A 24,430-nucleotide genomic window follows, 5' to 3' on the forward strand; every position below is an offset into this window, starting at 1 on the left:
TAATCCAATATATTCAGAATATAATTTAATTCTAATCAATGTAAAAAATTAATTAAACTTAATTTACACACTTTATACCAAGTTTGACATCCAGAGTGCATTAGCACATCACAATCGGAGTAGCCCTGTTTCATGTGTGAGCCATCACAAGTGGCTGGTGACAACCGTGTGTGTGCTAGTTGCTAATAGTACCATGCAGTTCTGTTTCTTTAGACCTGAGGCCGGTCTGAAGCCTGGGAACAGGCCAGAGGGTGCCTTCTGTTGTGACAGCATTAATTTGTGTGACTGTTACGGCAATGGAGCAGCTGACTGTGTGCTGTTTTCCTGACTGACTGGGAAGGCCTCCCGGCCAGTGAGAGCCACAAAGAAACACTGAAAGGTGGTTGTTAACAGCTACTCTCCTAAGACTGGGCTACCCCCAGATTACATACGTAGTGTAATTAGAAGTTAATTGTTAGAAAAGGGTTTTCAGTGTTTCTGTATATAATGATCATGGTAATGAGAGTACTGTATATTTTATATGGCTTTATCATTTACACAACATTTTGTGTGTATTTTCTTATATGATTCTCACAACAGACTAGTGAGGGATTATCCTCATTTGTATAAGTAATAAGTTGATTTTACAGAGGGATTTAAGTAATGGTAATGGCACTCCAATGGCAGAAAATGAGGAACTAAAGAGCCTCTTGATGAGGAAGAAATAGGGGAATGAAAAAGCTGTCTTAAAACTCAACATTCAAAACCTAAGACCGTGGCATCTGGTCCCATCACTTCATGGCAAATAGAAGGGGAAAATGTGGAAGCAGTGACAGATTTTCTTTTCTTGGGCTCCAAAATCACTGCAGATGGTGACTGCAGCCATGAAATTAAAAGATGCTTGCTTCTTGGAAGGAAAACAATGACAAACCTAGACAGCATATTAAAAATCAGATACACCACTTTATCAACAAAGGTCCATGTAGTCAAAGCTGTGGTTTTCCAGAAGTCATGTACAAATGTGAGATTTGGACCATAAAGAAAGCTGAGCGCTGAAGAATTGATGCTTTTGAGCTGTGGTGTTGGAGAAGACTCTTGAGAGTCCCTTGGACTACAAGGAGATCAAACCAGTCAATCCTAAAGGAAATCAACCCTTTAGAATATTGGAAGGACCGATGCTGAAGCTCCGATACTTTGGGCACCTGATGCAGAGACCCTACTCATTCAAAAGACGCTGATGCTGGTAAAGATTGAGGGCAGGAGACAAAGAGGGTGGCAGAGAATGAGGTGGTCGGGTGGCATCCCTGACTCCATGGATATGAGTTCCAGCAAACTCTGAGAGATATGAAGGACGGGGAACCCTGGGGCACTGCAGCCCATGAAGTCACAAAGAGTTGGATACTTCTTAGCAACTGAAAACAGCATACAAGTGATAAGTAGATTTTACAGAGGGATTTAAGTAAACTTCAGTTTATGTGACTAAAGATGAACACCCAAACCTGTTTTTTTAGACTCTAGTCTGGCATATTTCTCCATTGTGCTAATCAGCTTTGCCTTGTGCAAAGCAAAATGTAGTTATGAATTGTGAACAGTTAACACCATTCAGAAGTCAGTATATTGACTACTTCCCAGAAATACATCCCTCAAAATTCTGTGTAATCTTAGTGGCTATATTCCATTTCTTGCTCAATTACTTATTCTTAAACTTTATGTCACTCTGCTTGTTTACATCTAAGTTGCCTGAAAAAGAATCCTAAATAGAAACCTTTTTGTCTTTGGTATTGTTGTTTTGTTTGGACCTAGATTCCGTAGGATCATTCCATCATGTGCACATGTCACAAGTCGTGGTAAATTAAGGACGTATTTTGGGTTCTCCCCTCAGCCATTTTATTGTCAGATAAAATCATAACTCTAGAGGAACTTGTATGTTGTCAAGCTAGTATTTTTTAATTTATTGAAATCTTTTCTGAAGTTAGGCATTAAAGTAGATGCAAACCCTACTCCCTGCAGATTTTGTATATATGACTTCCATATGAGGTTTTTTGTTTCTTTGCAAAAGTTTCAAGACAGAGAGTTTCATGGCTTAAAACAATTACTGGTAGAGAGATTCAGATGTACAAGTTGGATCGGCATGTAAAGGACCTTGAATGCCAGCACATGGATTTGAGCTTGATCTTATTTTGGCTTTGGGGAGCCACATGATTAGAAAGATGTTTTAGGCTCAGTAGTGTACAGGATGGTAATCTGATGTGATGTGTCAGAGATGTGACTAGTTTAGATTAAGGGTAATTCTGGAGTCTAGATTTCCTAACTCTAAAAGAGCTCAGTAATTAAAAGAGATAATTGTAATTCATTGAAATGTATCAATGACTAATGATGTTCAAGAGTCACTGCCATTAAGGCACATGACTGACATTATCTGCTTATCAACTGACAGCACCATCTGGTCATTCCTAGGCAGGCAGGTCATATATTACACTTATTACACGATTGTTCTTACCGTTCTTCAATTAGTAACACAGTGTGACTTACCAAATAATTTCTCTGTGCCTTAGTCTTACAATATGCAGATGATAATGGCATTGAGTTTAAAGGATATTCATAAGAAATAAGCAATTTAATACTGTATGTGCTTAACAGTAGAGCGTGACACACAATGAGACTTGTAACCAAACTGCTATCAGTTCTGTTAGGAATGTTTAACAATTTTTATTTTTACATCTTATGGTTTATTTTCTAGCTACTGTGCTGAAAGCTAGAATGAAACAGTTGTCCGCAGCAACAGTTCGCCTACTTTCAAGCTCTCAAATAATCACTTCTGTGGTCAGTGTTGTAAAAGAGCTCATTGAAAACTCCTTGGATGCCGGTGCCACAAGCATAGATGTTAAACTGGTGAGTGTTCTTGAGATGCTGCTTCCCTTGTAGCTCAGTCGGTAAAGAATCTGCTTGCAATGCAGGAGACCCAGGTTCGATCCCTGGGTTGGGAAGACCCCCTGGAGAAGGAAATGACAACCCACTCCAGTATCCTTGCCTGGAAAATCTCATGGACAGAGGAGCCTGGTGGACTGCAGTCCATGGGGTCACCAAGAGTCAGGCACGACTGAGTGACTAACCCTAACTAACACTAACCTTTAAAGCAAAAAAAGAGGTGGACAGATGTTTTCTCCTTACACCTATTACCTTTTATTTCTTTATATACCAGTAAATTATTTTTAGAACATTGAATCCTTTGTCTTATTTAAGAGTAAATCCTTAAAAATGCATTTTAGTTTAAATCAATATACAGTAACACTAAACGAAGTCATAAAGGAATGCTTATTCTTGAGGACTCTTTCACATAAATGAACTTAATTTGTCCATATTTTCTGCTATTACTTACCCTTGGTTATATGTGCTTATTTGTTTTATATATTCTCATTTGTATTTTGTTTTTTCTGCTTAATCTTCTTTCAGAACTGTGTCCTTTGTTGCTTCATAGTTTTCACATTTTTAAATTTAAGTGCTACATATTAAGTCATTTGAGTTAATATGACTTATGACACTTACTATGATTTATTGCAATGAGTCTGAACCTCTACCACCTCAATTGTAAATTACTAGCTCATGGAGGTAAGGTCTATATTTTTTTGTGTTCTCTATGCCTGTTCAGTATCTGGTACATAAATGGTAAATAAATTTGTTTGAGTGAATATAAGAATGCATTTTTTTATAATCTCCTAATCATCAGATATTTATATTATTTCTGGTATTATGGCATTAGCAAGAATACTGATATGAATATCTTTGTAGGAAAGAGACCTTCCCTTTTCATATACATGTACATATATTATATATATGTTATCCCTTTTTATCCTTATAAAAACTATAAATTAGCTACTGCTACCCATTTTACAAATAACTAAGGTTCTAAGAACTTTCCCAAAGTCATGTAAGTATGGTAGTAAGTAGTGGAGCTGAGATTATATTCCAGATCTTTATGACTCTAAAACCTTTCAAGATTTTTTGTCAGTGCTAGTGGTTCTCACAACACTTGGGTGCATCAGTAATCCTAGTGAGTTTGTTAAAACAGTTATCAGGCCCTAGAATTTCATATTCTAGGTAGGGCCCAAAATTTGTGTTTCTAAGAAGTTTCTGGTTGATGGTGAGAACCACTGTTCTATCCTATGTCAAACTTGTACTTTGATTTTAAATGATATAGTAAAAGCTTCCCTGGTGGCTCAGAGGTTAAAGCATCTTCCTGCAATGCGGGAGACCTGGGTTCGATCCCTGGTTGGGAAGATCTCCTGGAGAAGGAAATGGCAACCCACTACAGTATTCTTGCCTGGCAAATCCCATGGACAGAGAAGCCTGGTGGACTATATACTCCATGGGGTAGCAAAGAGTTGGACACGGCTGAGTGACTTCACTTCACTTCACTTATAAATTTGAAAAAAATTAAAATGAAAGACATTTCCTTTTTCTTAAACATTTTATATAGTTCAGTCTGATTAGAATACAGTTGATAATACTTAAATAGGATTAGATTATTATAACTGACAAAGTTAATGTAAGAATCTTAAGCAGGCAAACATAAATCTTATTCTGAAAGGTCTTGGAAGAAAAATATAGTTTTAAAAAAATAGTTTTACAGAGCCAACAGAAGTCCTCTTTAAAAAGGAAATTACACATTTTTATCTGGTTATATATTTAAGTCTCTTGACATTTATCTGTTTCTGGTTTGTAGAATTTTAAAACAACTCTTTTGCTCTATATAAGAAGATCTGTTTTATTATAGTTTCATATAGTAATAACTGTCCTGGGTAGGAATGTTTTCATAATAAGTAAATTAAATGTGTTGACATTATTTCAGATTTCTAAACAGATGTTTGTATTATTTTACTCAGGTGCTTTGAGTTTTTACTTGTATTGAAAGACTGGCATTTCTATAGTTAATTATTTTTCTATAAAACAAAGCAGACAAGCTATCTCTAGGATCATAATTTTAGATTAAGGGAAAGATAAGAAACTAATCTTAGGTGACTCTCCCCAGAACCTTGTATTTATAATTTATCTAAAAACGAATGACACAGTATCATATAATTTTAGGTTATTAAAAAGGTACTGTATTATTTTTAAATAACAGTCATTATAATTGTAGGAAGATTTTTTTCCCTATATAACTTGCATTTATGGCCATACACATACAACTCTGTGAAGTAAAGCTTATGATAGAAGTTTGCTACCAAATTTAAAATGTGTACTCATAGAAAGTGTGATGACCATAGGAATTTATGCTTTGTATTTGCAATGTATGCATATTTTTAGTATTAAATTACCCATATTAAGCTATGATTTGTTTTTCCTCCTCCATTTTCAAATTAAAAACTCACTGAAATTGCTAATTAGGTGTGTTTTCTCAGCAATCTGTTAGGTGACTATTTGCAGAAAGAAATTCAGAAAGTCATAATTAACAGATTTTTATTTATTTATGACTACAATAGCTAGCTCAAGAGAGAAAGTATTAAAAATCAGATTGAATATTGATAGTTGCTGGGCTCTTGGTGGGTAGAACCAGGTGTTGTTTTGATGGTGATGGTGTTCTGTTTTATTTGGGAGATTATATATACACAAAGCACCCTTCAGCCTTGTCATGGCGAAGGGACTTGCGTAACTCAGTGAAGCTACGAGCCATGCCATGCAGGACCACCCAGGACAGATGGGTGATAGGCAGAGTACTTCATGCAAAGTGCTGAGCTGGGTGACTCACAAGCGGGAATCAAGATTGCTGGGAGAAATACCAACAACCTCAGATATGTAGATGATACCACGCTAATGCAGAAAGTGAAGAGAAACAGAAGGGCCTCTTGATGAGGGTGAAAGAGGAGAGTGAAAAAGCTGGCTTGAAACTCAGCATTCAAAAAACTAAGATCTTGGCATCCGGTCCCATCACTTCATGGCAGATAGAAGGGGGAAAAAGTAGAAGCAGTGACAGATTTTCTTTTCTTGGGCTCCAGAATCACTGCAGATGGTGACTGCAGCCATAAAATTAAAAGACGCTTGCTCCTTGGAAGAAATGCTGTGACACGCCTGCTGCTGCTGCTAAGTCGCTTCAGTCGTGTCCGACTCTGTGCGACCCCATGGACGGCAGCCCACCAGGCTCCGCCGTCCCTGGGATTCTCCAGGCAAGAACACTGGAGTGGGTTGCCTAGACAGCATATTAAAAAGCAGAGACATCACTTTGCCAACAAATGTCCATATAGTCAAGGCTTTGGTTTTTCCAGTGGTCATGTGCAGATGTGAGAGTTGGACCATAAAGAAGACTGAGTGCTGAATCACTGATAATTTTGAAGTGTGGTGTTGGAGAAGACTCTTCAGAGTCCCTGGGACTGCAAGGAAATCAAACTAGTCAATCCTGAAGGAAATCATCCCTGAATATGCATCGGAAGGACTGATGCTGAAGCTCTAGTTCTTTGATTCCCTGATGGGAAGAACCGTGTCATTGGAAAAGGTTTTGATGCTGGGAACGATTGAGGGCAGGAGGAGAAGAGGGCAGCAGAGGATGAGATGGTTATATAACATCACCAATTCAGTGGATGTAAATTTGAGCAAACTCCAGTAGAGGACGACAGGAGCCTGGTGGCTGCAGTCCATGGGCTTGCGAAGAGTTGGATATGACTTAGTGACTGAACAACTGCAATAATATATACAAAGGTCTATATAACTGAAGAATATTTCTGGGGAAGTTTAAACATAAATTTAAATGTAAATACCTATTATATGGAAACAATTCAAGGGAACCTTGAAGATCATACTGATATTATCTTACACTGAATCTGAGTCCAAGGAAAACAAGGAACTTGCCCATTGTACCATAACTATGAATTGGTAGAGTTAAGAATTTAAACTCTTTAACTTCCTTAATGTTAAGTTTACATGCTGTGCTATGCTGTGCTTAGTTGCTCAGTCGTGTCCAACTCTTTGCAACCCCATGGGCTGTAGCCCACCAGGCTCCTCTTGACCATGGTGATTCTCCAGGCAACAATACTGGAGTGGGTTGCCATGCCCTCCAGGGGATCATCCCAACCCAGGGATTGACCCCAGGTCTCCCGCATTGCCCCTGGATTCTTTACCATCTGAGCCACCAGGAAGGCACAAGAATAATGGAGCGAGTAGCCTATCCCGTCTCTGGGGTTTCTTCCCGACTCAGGAATCAAACCACAGTCTCCTGCATTGCAGGCAGATTCTTTATCAGCTGAGCTACCAGGGCAGTCCTAAGTTTCCATAAGAGATAGATAAATGACAAAACTGTTTCATTTGTGTTACCTTCTGTCTCTAAATGTTATAGTAGTTTAATGTCTTTATATACTAAAAGTATTGTTGAACTTTTCGTAGGAAAACTATGGATTTGATAAAATTGAGGTGCGAGACAATGGTGAGGGCATCAAGGCTATTGATGCGCCTGTAATGGCAGTGAAGTACTACACCTCCAAAATAAGTAGTCATGAAGATCTTGAAAATCTGACAACGTATGGTTTTCGTGGAGAAGCCTTGGGGTCAATTTGTTGTATAGCCGAGGTAAGGTAATTTGTATTGATCATTTTAGCAGTTTCATAATAACATGGTATTAGAATTAAGAGAAAACTCACCCAGAATTTGGCAGTTCTCTTTTTAACTGTGTAAAATACATGTAACATTTACCATTTTATTATGTAAAATAGACATCAGATCTACCAGTTCAGTCATTTTTAAGTTTATAGTTCTGTGATACTAAATGCATTCACTCTGTTGTGTAGGCATCACCACTGTCCATCTCCGGGACTTTTTCATTATCCCAAACTGAAGCTGTACCCATTAAACAATAAACCCCTATTCTCCTTTCCTCCATCCACTGGTCACCAATATTCTACTTTCTGTCTCTATGAGTTTGACTGTTTAGGTGTGTCTTATACTTGGAATCATACAGTATTTATCTTTTGTGTCTGGTTTATTTCACTTAGCATAATGTCTTTAAGGTTCATACATGTTATAATGTGTATTAGAATTTCATTCTTGTTAAGGGTGAATGATACTCCATTGTATGTATAGACCATGTTTTATTTATTCATTCATCTATCAAGAGACATTTGAGTTGTTTCCAGGGTTTGACTCTTGTGAAGATTGGTGTACAAATGTCTGAGTCCTTGGCTTTCACTTTTTTGGGTATATACCCAGAAGTGGAATCGCTGGGTCTAATGGTTCAGTAATCCCCCCTTATCCCTGGTTTTGCTTTCTGTGGTTTCAGTTACTGCAGTCAACCACTGTCAGAAAATATTAAGTGGAAAAATTCCAGGAATAATTCATAAGTTGTGCGCCATTCTGAGTAGTATGATGAAATATGGTGTAGTTCTGCTCTGTCCTGCCTAGGATGTGAATTATCTGTCTTACGTATCCGCATTGCACACACTACAGCCTTTTAGTTACTTTCTAGCTGGGTGAGTTACCAGATCTGTCAAGGTGTCATAGTGCTTGTTTTCAAAGGAGCCCTTATTTTACTTAATAATAGCCCCAAAGTACAAGAGTAGGGATGCCAGCAATTCAGATATTCTCTTACTGTGCCTGATTTATAAATTGAACTTTATCTTAGATATGTGTATTTAGAAAAAAAACATAGTGTATGTAGGGTTTGATACTATCTGCAGTTTCAGGCCTCCACTGGGGATTTTGAAACGTGTCTCTTGTGGGTAAGGGGGACTACTGTAATTAATTTTTTGAGGAATGGCAAAGAGTGTTTTTCAGTGGTTTTATATATATATATATAAAAAGAGCAAAAAAAATGGTTTAGTCATCTAATGGCTTGGAAAAGTATTAAAATTATACAGGTAACTATAAGCATTTCTCAGAGCCTTTACTGTACTAAAGTACATTATGAATCTCTGAGGTTGGTGGTTTACAATAGGGACATTTCCTGCACACTTGGCTATGAAACCCATTTAATGAGATAGCTATCACTGTTAATTCTGTTCTGCTGTGGAACACGCTCTGGAAATACTACGCTGGTCAACACAGATAATTGGACTGTGCTCTAGAGATATGTAGAGAAGTCAATGGCAATTCACTCCAGTATTCTTGCCTGGAGAGTCCCATGGACAGAGGAGCCTGGTGGGCTACAGTCCCTGGGGGTCACAAGGAGTCAGACACGACTGAGCAAACAGTCACTCACTAGAGATAGGCAATGGCTTGGGCTAAACCCTAGTTAGAATTTTCCTCTCCTGACTGCTGGATGTTTTCAGTGTATATAAGCCCTTCGTTCAGTTGACCCACTGTGTTGCATAGTATCAATTCTGTGTCACTGCCTCTTCCCTAGATCACACAACTGGTTTTTGGCAAAGCCCATCTAGAACCTTATCTCTCCATTTCCATGTATATCAGTTGTGTTTGATCACTAGTTGCTTTGTGCTGGACTATTCTCTTCTGTGTTAGGGTCTGTTTTACAATGTGATTGTGTGCCAATGTGGCTGTTTTACGTGGTAATTGTGAGGGTCTCTTTAGCTACCTGCGTTTTCCTGGTGGCCATGTAGCCTTTCATTTGTGCTGACTGCTGTTTGGGTGATAATGCTCAGGTGCAGTAAAATGATGGGACTTGTTGACTGAGCGACTGAACTGAACTGAACTGAACTGTTGTCTCAGAAAAGTGGCAAAGATATGAGATATTGTTGCTTTCATTGTCTCTTTAGTAATCTAGTCTCCCCAACAGTGACCCCTTCTCCAGGCTTCTCCGTCTTCCCTCAGCCCTTCCCTTAAAGTGTCTGCATAAAGTAAGTTTTCTCCATTTTTGGTGGTAAGGTCCCATCTAGGTATTCACTTAGTCTTTAACTTCAGGGCTCTGTAAACTGAAAGAAAGAAGAATTGTGGGTTGTGGAGGAGGGGAGAGTTTAAAGGGTGAAGTTACGCTGTTCTAGCTCAGAGGACCCTGCTTCTTAGAATCCAGATGTTCAGACATCACTAAAGGAGAAAAGACCTTGTCATTCCTTAAGTGTATACTGTGTAAAAAATCTCTATCCAAAATCTTGCACACCCTGTGCTTTATGTTTCTCAGCACTGGCTTTATTTAGAGTTTGCTGAGTCTCCAAAATTTACTGGCCATTGCCCAATTTTATCCCCATAGACTGTATATTGAATAGAACATATAGTCCTGGAATCTTGTAGAAAGTGTCTGTTTTTTTTTTTTTTTTTTTAATTGGAATGTGATTTGTACCAGAGAGGCTTCGAAGCTCCCAGTACTAAGTACCGTTGTTTGAGTTCTCAGGGCTGTTTTAAAAATTGTATTATTTGTTTGAGAGTAAAGTATTTGATTTTTTAACTGTTGTCCAAATTTGGCAAATAGTTGCTAAGCTCTATTTTGACAGGTATTGTTAAATAATATATTGTTCGGCCTTTTTGTATTTTCTATAGAAAGTGAAAGTGAAGTTGCTCAGTCGTGTCCGACTCTTTGCGACCCCATGGACTGTAGCCTACCAGGCTCCTCTCTCCATGGGATTCTCCAGGCGAGAGTACTGGAGTGGGGTGCCACTTCCTTCTCCACGTGTTTTCTGTAAGATGTGTATATTAGCCTTTCAGAACTGAAGTTGGTCATTACCAACTTTGTCTGCTAGGTGGCAGTACTATACTTAGTCTTTTTAAATACATTGTACATAAGTCATAATTTATCCAACTCTTCACTGTAGTTACGATTTTAGATGGCAGTTTGGCAAGTCTTTATCCAGTGGTGCACAGCATTGTTTTTTCATTCGATTACTTAAGCCCACTTAATATCCAAATTTATCGTTTGATCTCTTGATTCATTTTTGAGGTATTTGAATGTCTTGAGTATAAATACTTAAAATAATTTTGTTCATCAAAATTACAAAAGGAGTGGAAGAATTGTCAAATTATCACAATGATAGAAAACTGTAGGCTTTAAAAAATTATGTTCGATTTACATATTTCAGAGTCCAAAGTTTATCTTAGAAAATATTCCAGTATTTTATGAAATATTGTAAGTCTTGTAAGTCTTCGGGAAAATCACACATAGATGTGTGTGCGTGTATGTGTAAATTTTTATGTATGTCTACTTCAGATCAAGATTTAGACTATTATCAGCACCCCTGAAGGCCTCTCTCATTCCTGCTTCCAGCTAGTATGCCTCAAAAGGTAGTGGCTCTTCCGATCTGTATGACAGAGATTAGTCATACCTGTACTTGAGCTTGATCTAAATGGACTCTTACAGTATATACTCTTTCACCACAGATGTTTTGATGATTTAGATTGTTTCTGATACAAAGGATTCCAGTATTAGTGGTGGACCCTTACCCACCTCATACAGGGCAACCTTGTAAAGGCCCTATTCTGATTGAGAAACAACTCTGCCATGCTGTTTCTGCTCCAGAGTGCCCCCCGGGGCCTGCCAAGGCCTGCCGTGACTGGCACAGCCCCACTTCTCTTCCCGTCTTGTCCCCTCAAATGATCATCTCTGGAGGACTCCCCAGTGCTCGTCTCCAGCTTCGTCTTCTATGGTTTAGTCTCCCCATATTGTTGATAAGAAAATGAGGTTTTCTGAAGCCAAATGCCAGGTTTTCTTTTCTTTTTTAAAAAATTTATTTATTTATTTTAATTGGAAGCTAATTACTTCACAGTATTGTAGTGGTTTCACCATACATTGACATGAATCAGCCATGGGTGTCCATGTGTTCCCCATCCTGAACCCCCCTCCCACCTCTCTCCCCATCCCATCCCTCAGGGTCATCCCAGTGCACCAGCCCTGAGCACCCTGCCTCATGCATCGATCCTGGACTGGCGACCTATTTCACATATGATAATATACACGTTTCAACGCTACCCTCAAATCATCCCACCCTCGCCTTCTCCCACAGAGTCCAAAAGTCTGTTCTTTACATCTGTGTCTCTTCTGCTGTCTTGCATATAGGGTCATCATTACCATCTTTCTAAATTCCACATATATGTGTAGTATACTGTAATGGTGTTTTTCTTTCTGACTTACTTCACTCTGTATAATAGGCTCCAGTTTCATTCACCTCATTAGAACTGATTCAAATGCATTCTTTTTAATAATGCCAGGTTTTCTTAACCCAACTTCAAAACGGTCTAGTAATAACTCAGATAAAGTTTGTTTATCTGTTGTATGTGAGTGGTTTATTTCAGAGGAACTGTGCACAGTGAAGTAAATGGAATAAGAAAATTATGATCTCTTTAGAGACACATAATGTCTCCATGGCAAAGCCAAAAAATTCATTTATAATTTCACACCTCTTAGTACTGGGTTTTCCACAGTAGCTCATGCTACTTTCTTACTAGCATGATTAAAAAGGTATTAGTAAGTTTAAAAATGCCTCATATTAAAATAATGAATATACTCAGGTCCATAGTGCTCAATAGAGATTTTATCAAGGAGTAGTCAAGTTGAAATGTATATTGGAGGCTTCTGAATAGTATTTCAGAAACACAGAAAGTAATATATAGTTCTTAAAGTCAATTATATTTTAAAATTAAAACTTATTATTTAGGAAGACAAATTAATGAGTGCTTTTTTGGGGAAAAATATTACTTTTTAAACAATATTCTTCACCATTCAGAAAGAATTGAAGTTGCAAGTATAGAAATTACATGTTTATTTTAAAGGCTCCAGTTTATTTTGAAAAATTTTGGATAGAGATTGCGATTACATAATAAAAATTAGTGGTTTGGTTATTCTATTGGCCAAACTAACTGATGTAGATAAATTTAAACCACAATGAGGTACCATTTCACGCCAGTGAGAATGGCTGCGATCCAAAAGTCTACAAGCAATAAATGCTGGAGAGAGTGTGGAGAAAAGGGAACCCTCTTTCACTGTTGGTGGGAATGCAAACTACTACAGCCCCTATGGAGAACAGTGTGGAGATTCCTTAAAATAGAACTGCCTTATGACCCAGCAATCCCACTGCTGGGCATACACACCGAGGAAACCAGAATTGAAAGAGACACATGTACCCCAGTGTTCATCACAGCACTGTTTATAATAGCCAGGACATGGAAACAACCTAGATGTCCATCAGCAGATGAATGGATAAGAAAGCTGTGGTACATATATACAATGGAGTATTACTCAGCCATTAAAAAGAATACATTTGAATCAGTTCTAATGAGGTGGATGAAAATGGAGCCTATTATACATAGTGAAGTAAGTCAGAAAGAAAAACACCAATACAGTATACTAACACATATATATGGAATTTAGAAAGATGGTAACAATAACCCTGTATGCGAGACAGCAAAAGAGACACAGGTGTATAGAACAGGTTTTTGGACTCTGTGGGAGAGGGAGAGGGAGGGATGATTTGGGAGAATGGCATTGAAACGTGTATAATATCATATTTGAAATGAATCGCCAGTCCAGGTTCGATGCATGATACTGGATGCTTGGGGCTGGTGCACTGGGATGACCCAGAGGGATGGTACGGGGAGGGAGGAGGGAGGTGGATTCAGGATGAGGAACACGTGTATACCTGTGGTGGACACATGTTGATGTATGGCAAAACCAATACAATATTGTAAAGTAATTAACCTCCAATTAAATAAATTTATATAAAAAAATAAAGTCATACAGATGTAAATCATCTCTGACTGGGTAAATTGATAATAGATAATTGGGATATAGTTTAGTCACACAGCCATTACTCAAAACTCCAACTGTTGAAATTATCTTGTGTTAGATTAAAGTTAATCGTAATTTTAGTTATAAAAAGAAAAATTAAGTAGACTTTCAGCAAAATTGGCTGTCGAAATTTAAAATACATCTAATTCTGTTTTTTTTAATTTATGCATTTTAAAAGAATGAGCAGTTTTCCTAATTTGTCAGTTATAAAATGACTTCCAATCAGTCCAAAAGAGTAAAAAATAAATTTTTTATGACAGAGAGGTATTTAAAACTGGAATTACCTGTTTCCATAATCTGATGAATGTTATCAGTGATTGAAACAAAGTGATTCATATTTTTTTAAAATTATATCATTAAGCATAACATCTCTTGAAATTTATTATTGTTGTGGAACAGTAATTTTGGGATATTCATCAGTCTTCAGTGTTACATTCCTGGTACGTATTACTAGACATACTGACTAGAATGAGCTAGAGGTAGTGAAAATCCTATTTTGACATGTCCGTAATAATTTTAAAGAAGACTCTTTGTATATATTCTTTCTGCTACATAATAAAACACACAATAACCTCCTTCTAGGCTGATATTTTATATATATTATGTTAAAACTATTTTTTTCTCCAAAGAAATGTATAAGAAACTGATAAGTGTTTTGAACTAGATTTTAAATGGAAGCTAAGTCACAACTCAGTTTTTCCACTCCAGTACTTTTGCCTGGAAAATCCCATGGACGGAGGAGCCTGGTAAGCTGCAGTCCATGGGGTCTCTAAGAGTCAGACATACTGAGTGACTTCACTTTGACTTTTCACTTTCATGCACTGGAAAAGGAACTGGCAACCCACTCCAGTGTTCTTGGCTGGAGAATCCCAGGGATGGCGGAGCCTGGTGGGCTGCCGTCCATGGGGTCGCACAGAGTCGGACACGACTGAAGCGACTTAGCAGCAGCAGCATACGATATTTTTAATTTGTTTTGTTTTCCTCAAATTAGAACAAACTCTGGACAGGGATTCAGAAACCTAATTATTATTTCCTAGAGTGTGAATAAGAGTTGGCCAAAAGCATAAAACATTTCTGAGTCTTTATTTTTTTAATCTATAAAGTGGAGATAATCATTTGAGGATCAAATGAAACAATATATATTAAAGTATCTTGAATATGGTCATGTGCCATGCAGATGAAATTACTTTTACCCTGGACTTGAATGTGAAAAGTAGTATGCATCTGTATCTCACAGGTGATGGAATCATCAGGCTTGCTCATTCTCTTGTTTGTAATCAGTATTTCCACTTCACTTTCAAAGTGTTTTATGCGAACCCCTCAACATTTTGGGAAATCCTTTCTAATATTTAATAGCCATGCCTAGGTAAATTCCTTCTAATTCTCACCAATGGTCTTTATTCTGTAGCTTAAATTTATTTTTTTCTTTTGTTTTTCCCTTGGAAGAATTAGAAGAGTTGATGACCATCCTCTTGCATAACGCTCATGTTTATTGATTCATTCATCCAAAATTTTTAAAGTGGTTATAATGTGCTGAGTGTTAGGTTGGTCTGTCAAATTCATTATACATTTTGTGATGAGATTATAAGGGATAGATAAGTTTGTTTTTGTTTCATGTTACATTAAACCTCCATGGCTTAAATGGGGCAGAATAAGAAGCTAAGTCATTGTGTTTTGAAGATGGAAGTTGTTGCTGCTCCTAAGTCGCTTCAGTCGTGTCCAACTCTGTGCAACCCCATAGTCAGCAGTGCACCAGGCTCCCCCATCCCTGGGATTCTCCAGGCAAGAACACTGGAGTGGGTTACCATTTCCTTCTCCAGTGCATGGAAGTGAAAAGTGAAAGTGAAGTCGCTCAGTCGTGTCCGACTCTGTGCGACCCCATGGACGGCAGCCCACCAGGCTCCTCCATCCATGGGATTTTCCAGGCAAGAGTACTGGAGTGGGTTGCCATTGCCTTCTCCTAGATGAAAGTTGGGATGCCCTTATTTGTGGTCCCACAGAGCTGTGGAAGAGTAGAGGGAAGCCTCTAGCTTCATTCTGATGTTTCCTGCTCCCTGTGACACAGTGCAGGATACCTCCTGTGTTCCTGAGAGCCACTGTGGTAAGGCTTTAATTAGAATAGGCACAGAATTTTTGAAGCAGTTGGTATATCATGTTTCCTAAATGCAACTTTCTCACTGATCATGAAACTATTGAAAGGGGAAAAAGCCAGGGCCAGTATCTCCCTGTTGCTAGTGTCCCACAGTGGAGTATCTGGGGGAAGGCTTTGAAGTCATAATGTATAGCTGTAGGCAGACAGGCAGGCATCCTCACACTGAGGAAGAAAAAAGACAGGTCAATGTGCAGTTCACATTTCAGCTGAATCATGAGGACCATTTACCTTAGTTTTCAGATTTGTGCTCTTGTGCCAAAGTATTTGTCCAAAAGTCAGCAGAAGCAAAACAAAACCAAGAAACCTCCACAGAACTTTAATTATCTTAAATGAAATTTTGTTAGGAGAGGATTTTTTTTTTTCATGAATTCAAAGATGTATCCTAAGCTTTTAATTTACTTACTTTCTGAAACATTGAGAAAAATACTAGTTATTTAAAGCTTAAATGCTTTTATGCAATTTTAACTTTGTAATAGTATTATAATTTCTTGAAACTCATTAACTAGACAAGAGAGTCAGTTTTTAACAATTGATGATTAATATAACCTCTAAGGACTTCTAAAACTTCTTTTAAAATAAACTTCTTATTTTAAAATTCTTTAAAATAAATTTATTTCTTCTCTTGAGAACACCACTGGAGTCATTCACTGCCACAATTCCTCAATGTCTCTAGTCAGAAGCACCAGTAATAATTTGTAATATTAGAGATGCTTCTGATGGTAGAGTTATTACCAATTCAAATGTGTTAGCTGCTGCACAGCTAACAGCAGCTAACACATTCTGAACCTGTGCCTGGTCCCAAAAAAGGTTTCCTGTCCAGGACACAGGGTCATATGATGAAATGAACTCTTGAAATACAATTCCTTCCTCTGAGGCACGCACTGTGTTTTATGAATTTGTGAAACTGTGTGTGTGTGTTATCCTTCACTGTCTTTTGCAGGGAATTTCAAAGGATTTTTTATCCTTAAATAAATTTTCATAGTACCATAAACTATTTAGTTTTTAAAATTTTAACACTGGAAGATGATATTATGTTTTTTTTTTTTTTAACTTCTTTAACATAAATGTTGCATTATGACCACTAAGGTTCTGTTTTGCTTTTTAGCACTTCAGTTTATTCATCTAGGCTGGAGTTTGTTTACTATTCCCTAATGGTTTAAGGCTAAATCTGTAAAATGCTTTGAAGTATTTGAAGCAGAAACCCGTGTAACCTTATAAAGTATGAGCATCATCTTCATCTTATCATCACCTTTCTCCTAAGATGATAGTGTAATCTTTTATTCAGGACCATCTAGCAAGCCACTGGCAGAGTTAGTACTAGAACTCAGAGTTCCAGGGCTGCCTTTACTCAGTGACGCCAGCTTATGTCAGGTGGCTAGCTCTTTGGAGAATAGAAATAGAATTCAGTTGACCTTGGCATTTTGGAGCAGTGTTTGGTTAAATGTAGAATTACTTTTAGAAGGACAATCATAAAGTGATTAAATTAGAAATAGGAAAGAAAACCTCTAGCAATTTCTGTCCTCTTTGTTTTTAACAAACGTTACTAGAGGAAATCACTAATGGACACAGTAGAGTTGGGATGTAGCTGGGAAGATTGAGATTGGTTATCAGGAAAACTTTAAAAATACAACTTTTGAACCATGAAGTATATAATTGGAAATAGAAGAATCACTTAAGAGTATACAGAGGCTCACAACTTTGTTTCAGGTCCAACTTTTTTTTGGTAGCAAGATTATTGTTATTTATTTTATTTATCTGTTTTTAACTTTTGACTGCACTGGGTCTTCCTGGCTGTGAACAGGCTTCCTCTAGTCGTGACACGTGGGCGCGCCTCTCTGTCCCAGTGCTCAGCTTTCTCATCGTGGGGGCTGCCGTTGCTGCAGAGCACCAGCTCTGGTGCACGGGCTTCAGCAGTCGCAGCTCACGGGCTTGAGAGCTCAGGCTCAGGAGTTGTGCTTCACGGTCTTAGTTGCCCCACAGCATGTGGAATCTTCCTGGACCAGGGATCAAATTCCATATCCTCTGCATTGGCAGGTGAATTCCTAGCCACTCGACCCCCAGGGAAGTCCCCAGGTACACCTTTTGGGGGGTAACATTTATGACAGAAATAGCAGCCTGCAGCAGTGAGCCTCTAGTAATGATTTTATGGACGTCACCCGTGGAGAAAATCTAACAGACTTCGCTAGTACTGTGAGCTAGAGAAGCCATATATATATATATATATAAGCCATATAAATATATATATACCATATAAATACCATTTATATATACCATATAAATATATACACATAAAAATATATTTATAAATAAATATTGATATTGAATCTATATATATAATATATGCCATATAAATATATACATATATTTGTGTTGACTGGTATTGCCTTCGTGGTACCCATATGTTCCACAGAGCCATCTGACCTATCATAAATCAGGGCATGGTTAGGACTTGGTGACAGAATCATCAAATGTAGACCCAACTGGACCTAGATGCATTCCAGTAGTGGTGCTGAATCTTTGTAGCTTCTTTCTAAATTATATAGATGTATTTTAAGATAGTCAGCTCTGCTTAGTCCAAGGATGACTAAGAAAGATTGCTCCCAATTTTGGGTCGTCATTGCTCACTCAAAATGTGAGAAGGCGTTTTTGAATCCACCCTGCTTTTTTGCCAGCATTCCCACTCACCAATTGTGGTATTTTCTCATAATGGAATGTTTTACCATTGTTACAGCGTGTGTTCTTCTAGTAATCTCACAAAGTTGGTAAATAGAAAGCTGAGGGTGAGGATGGCTCAGAAGAGTTCAGACATTCTTAAATTTATATTTCTAGGACTGTAATATCTTAGGAAATATTTTCATGCTGAATGGAATCCTTTTTTATGTGCTTTAATTCCAGTTTTTTGAATAATAAAACATTTCCATTTAAACAGTGAGTTTAAAGCTAGGGTTTAAGAAACATTGCTGATAAATCAACGTATATGTTTGATTTATTGATTTTTATTCTTTTGAACCATTAACTTGAAATACAGAAGTGCAATTTTATACTCAGTGTAAAGGAAGGAGTGAATGATCACTTTACAAAAGAATTTTTCACTTTGCCAACAACTTTGTGGGAATTGTCTGTTGAAAAGCAAGCTTCCCTAATGCAATTGAAGTATTTGATTTTACAGATGTTAAGTCATTTAATACATACAGTATAAATAGCCCTTCAAGTATACTGATGTGTGTGTGTGTGTGTTTTAAGGTAATATATTTGAAATAAAAATCAGTAATTTGCAACATGAAAAATGTAAGCTAACCTATTGTTTATTAGTGTATCACTAAGGAATATTTCAAAGAGAAGTGGTTGTAAGAACTTATTAAGTCAAACTTTTTTCAGTTGAGAGAATATATGTTTATTATTTTAAACCTTATTTTATAATGAGCCCACTGCAGTATATAAAATCATAATTTTATTTGAGTTTTTCTTATTCTAGGTTTCAATTACAACAAAGACAGCTGCTGATAACTTTAGTACCCAGTATGTTTTAGATGGTGGTGGTCACATAATTTCTCAAAAACCTTCACATCTTGGTCAAGGTAAGACAGAAGCTTTGTAGCATTCTTTGCTTTTTTTTTCTTGTTTATTTTTTTTAATTGTTTTCTCTTTAAATTTAAAGGTATTGCTTTGGGTTTGATTCTCATAAATTCTGGTTAACTTCTGATTGAACATTTAGCCTTACTCTAGCTGCTGATTTTTTTAAATACATAGAGTTGTTCTCAAGAGGAACTGTGTGAAAGACTTTGAGCAACATGAATTGGTTATTCTGTAAAATTTGTAAGAGCAGTTGTTTTACTTGGTCATTACTGTCTTCTTTATATGAAGGATAATTTTTTTTGGAAATGACTAAAACATTGATTTAGTAATGCATGGCAGTAAACATTATTGATTTAGTAATGTATGGCAGTTAACCATATTAATCAAGATATTATTAAATAATTTAAAATATATTTTTTATAGAAAACTTCAAATATATGTATAATGGAAGAAGTACCCATCTCTCGGTTTCAGTAATTATCAACTCATTGCTAATGTTTCACATATTATTTGAAGCAAATAAATACATTATACCTGCTATTTGTAATTTAGTTCTTTAGTATTTTATACACTTACACAATGTTAGTACATTTTAACTGACATCTTTTTAAGTTCCTCCCCTACTTATTTTGGGCTTCCCTGTGGTTCACCAGGAAAGACTCCACCTGCCAATGCAGAAAACATGGTTCAGTCCCTGGTTCGGGAAGGTCCCCTGGAGGAGGAAATGGGAATCCTCTCCAGTTTTCTTGCCTGGGAAATTCCACAGACAGAGGAGCTTGGTGGGCTACAGTCCATGGGTTTGCAAAAGAGTAAGACATGACTTAGGGACTGAACAGCTACCTATTTACTTCTAGAGAAAAATATCTTTTCAGGTGTGACTGTCACATATCTACTTGAATCTTTTGCTATTAAGTTCTGGTAATAGGATGTATAAAGTTGAGAGAATATTAAAGATATGGCCTGTTTAGAGTCATGCCCAAAAGAATTATGAGATCTGAAAAAGGACTTGTATTGTTGAGTATTTTGTTGTTAGTTGTCCTTCCGATTTGTGTTGTAAATTCATTTTTAATTTTATGGTTCCTCATTCTAATTTATCAAAGCACTGTATTTTTTTCTGTGGTGTCTTCCCTCCAATTTTAATGTTAAATTATTGGATTTATTTTCTTCAAATGATTTCTTTCTTCGTTGAAATTTATTTTCTTGTATCATAATACTGACACCAAATTTTCTCATTCTTTCTCTTATTTTATAAATCTTCATTTATACTTTTACTCATTAAAAATTAATATTTTTTCATCTACGTAAAGGAAAGAGTTAATAGGAACCCTTAAGTAAACACACTTTCCCCCTTCATTTATTTGGTAAATAAAAATGAACTCAAGTCTAATAGCAATTTAATTTGATGTACTATATTGTGCATGCTTTAATTAAAAGTAATAGATTGTGATTCTTTTCTTTTTTATGTACTGAAAATAAAGACAAAGAGAAGGCATTTTTTAATATAGTCCCTATCCAGAAATGCTCTTACTTCAGTTCTTAGGAGTTCAAGTTAAGAAACCATTAGGAGATATTTGAGTGGCTATCCTGTGGAGTACTTTGAAGTAATCTAGTCACCTTATAAAACTTAAATGTATTTATTTTTATCTTAGTAGTAGCCAGTCTAATTTGGATGGCCAGTGCCTCTGCATCACGCATACTTCTCATGCTTTTCTGTATTCGTTTCCATGGGAACCATGAAATCACAGTCCTTAAACATGGAATCCTTCTGATCTTGGCCCATTTGCTGATTCATTTTTTTTCTTGCTGACCTAAGCCTTCTCTACTTTTAGTGAGACCATGTAGGCATATTAAGAAATTTCTACAGTCAGTAAATGAACCTTATTTTCTTAGCATATTCCTCTTAAGAAATTACTTACTTAGAAGGTCAGTAGTTGTGAAAGTAGTTACTGTCTTTCATAACTCGCTTCCCCCCAACCAATTGCCTAGATAAACAACACAAAATCAAACCCCTAGTTTGTTGTTGCTCCAGGTAGGCATATTATAGAAATCCACAAGCGCTTTCAAAAGCCCTTTACACTTATATTGCCTTAGTGCTGATGGTTTCTGAGCGATTAAATCACAGACTCACATTTCACCACCAGCTGTCATTCAGCTTCCATTTAAATATTTTCTGTGTAAGATAAAACTACAGTACAACCATCCTAATTAATACCTGTGCATTTAGGGTTCTTGCAGATTAATTTCTGCTGTGGTGTGAATGTCCTTGCTTAGCAGTTACTCCTCATATCATCTGATGGGATGGTGATACCTATAGATAACCTAACTGTAGATGGAGGGACAGCTAACAGCAACATCTTTCTCAGGCATTTTAAAATTCATTACCCCTTTAAAACATACTTTAAAATGTTTCAGAATTGTTTACTAGATGTCCCAGTTCTGATTTTTCCAGATATAGGTGTTTATTTTATGGATTAATTTAATCATTTAAAATAATTTGTGTGTTTAATGGAATATCATTTTAAATTGCCTTTACCTTCTGTTCACTTCAGTTTTAAGACATTTAAGAAATTAACAAGAAATGTAAAAATAAGTTTCTAGCTTTTAAATTATTTTACCAAGGACTCTGACTAAATGACTTGTTTTGATATCTTTTTGTCTGTCATCGATTCTATTTCCTTTACCCTAGATAATCAGCATTAAGCTTTCTAAATTGATTTACCATCCTAGACAGATTGTTTTAATACCTCTTAGTAATTCTGCCTTAGGAATTTTTCAGATATCAAAAGCAGTATATTTAAAGTGCTCTGATCAGGGTATATCTTTTCCCTACCCTTTTATTAGAGTAGAGCATCATGTTCTTTGTAAATGCTTGGTGTGTGTGATTGTGTACATATTGAAGAATTTTTTTTTTCTTCTTGAGAATAGAACTTTATTCATTGAATAATTTAAGAAAACGTTGATATATTCAAGCAACCATACCTCTTTACATTAGGAATATAAATAGCTGCCTTATGGCATAACATAGGGTCATGTAAAAATATAACAGGGAGCATATTACAGGACTGCAGTTTAATTCTGGTGTTTATAGAATGTGCTAAAGTTAGAGAGCTGAGCAGTTCTCTTGTAAAATATGATAGTATACTAGGGCCTCCTCCCTATTGGCCAATATTGCTTGGTATTTTTTAAGGATATACATTTCATTTGGAATCAGCAACGTTTTCCCTCATTAAGTTTTATTCAAACATATGTATATAATTCTTGGCTTATTGGTAATTCTCAATTTGTTCAGAGAAAAGGATTTTAGCTGGTGAAGCAATAAATTATCAGTTAATGTACGGATTAGGTACATTGTGGTCTTCAGTGCATAACATATATTTAAAAGCCAACATACATCTTTTTCCTTTCATAAACACATATTTGCTCTGATTTCTGCCTACCTTCCTTACCACTGTCTGTTCACAGCTACAGTATAGTCATTATATTTATACAGGCTAGTGGAGACCACAGGTGAGTGAAAGGAATTCACAGACTAGTGGAGAATATAGATGAGTCAAGAGGTAATGACAGCTATCTAGAGGACTGTAAGCAAATTTTTCAGAAAACATAATATTTCAGTTTGAAGATGGTCGGTAAGAAGAGGAGGGAATATAACGTTTCAATAAGAGAAGAATGGATTTAGAAGATGTCACGAGACGACTGCTCTCTGTGTAATGACAGGGGAAAACAAATGATTTAAAAAGTTATTTTTTTAAAATTCATTGGAAAACTGTCGCAAAGAAGTTAAATGAACCAAGTTCAAGATGTACGTTTGTGCCTTCCTAGACGTACCTAGCAGAGAAGGCAATAGTGTCCCACTCCAGTACTCTTGCCTGGAAAATCCCATGGATGGAGGAGCCTGGTGGGCTGCAGTCCATGGGGTCGCTGAGAGTCGGACACAACTGAGACACTTCACTTTCACGCATTGGAGAAGGAAATGGCAGCCTACTCCAGTGTTCTTGCCCAGAGAATCCCAGGGATGGGGGAGCCTGGTGGGCTACCATCTATGGGATCGCACAGTCGAACACGACTGAAGCGACTTAGCAGCAGCAGACGCACCTAGGCACAAAGAGATTGGTGGCTGCTTGTGTCCCTGAGAGTATTAAGTGAGCCTGGAGGCGTAGGCAGGCAGTGGAGCAAGCCTGCTATATGGGATTGTTTATGGCCCTAAGAGAAACCATCTGAACTTTATTTATTAGTTACATCCGGGCTGACATGACAGATTGTAGGATAGGATTCATCCTCAAATACTAGTTCACCTGAGAAGCCAAATCTTATCAGGACTCTTGCTGAGTAAGCAGTGATGAAGAAAGTTAGGACTGAGCTAGAGAGAGAAGTATCTTAAAGTCTTATAGTGCTTAAATCCCAAAGCCTTGCCATAGGAAGAGACCTGATTCCATCTTCAAGACGTTTGAAACCAGAAGTGAACTGGAACTAAAGGGCTCCTCAACTCCAACCCAGATGAACTCCTTTTGTATTGAAGAGATCTCCTCTTCACTCTTAACTGTTTGACAGAGAAAATGAATTAACCTTCACTGGGGGAAATGTCTATTTCAGTATCTATTGTTCCTTTATGCATCATGTCTCGTAAAAATAAAAATATTGAGAGACTTGAAAAAAGGAAAATGGGATTCATAGTCAAGAGAAAAAGTAGTTGATACAAACAAACTTGCGTATGCTTGAATTAGGAAACAAGAACTTTCATGTTAAAGGATTTAGAGAAAAAGATAGTCAATTTGATAAGAAGGTGGAAAATTTGAGCAGAGAAATGGAATTCTAAGGAAGAACCTAACGAAAATTCTAGAACTAAAAAAAAATATATATCATTAAAATAATACAAGAAGTAAAGCTGAAAAGCCAATAAGGTAGATTAAACTGGTGTACTAAGAATGACATAGCAGAGTTCTCTGGGAATGTTTGGAGATAGTAGATGCAGGAGATGAAGTTAGAAAATGGTAGCTTGGATATTAGGTTATGTTATGGTGTTATGTTATGGATATCATACTGTTTACAAAATAAACTGGCAGGACATTATAACT

At 36.9% G+C, this 24,430-nt stretch overlaps 1 protein-coding gene across 3 annotated transcripts in view; it reads left to right on the top strand.

Annotated features, from left to right (window-relative positions):
• Positions 1-24,430, top strand: part of PMS1 (PMS1 homolog 1, mismatch repair system component) — a 110,842-nt gene that overhangs the window by 5,095 nt on the left and 81,317 nt on the right. For all 3 annotated transcript variants that reach the window (XR_005718904.1, XM_040227803.1, XM_040227804.1), the window contains exons 2-4: positions 2,720-2,871; positions 7,351-7,533; positions 19,255-19,357. Coding sequence is in view for 2 of the 3 variants with exons in the window: in XM_040227803.1 (XP_040083737.1) it covers positions 2,740-2,871; positions 7,351-7,533; positions 19,255-19,357 (418 nt within the window). In the remaining variant the exon portion in view is untranslated. The remainder of the gene's footprint in view (positions 1-2,719; positions 2,872-7,350; positions 7,534-19,254; positions 19,358-24,430) is intronic.

Source organism: Oryx dammah, unplaced genomic scaffold (assembly GCF_014754425.2).
Source record: "Oryx dammah isolate SB20612 unplaced genomic scaffold, SCBI_Odam_1.1 HiC_scaffold_27, whole genome shotgun sequence".
Taxonomy (NCBI): domain Eukaryota; kingdom Metazoa; phylum Chordata; class Mammalia; order Artiodactyla; family Bovidae; genus Oryx; species Oryx dammah.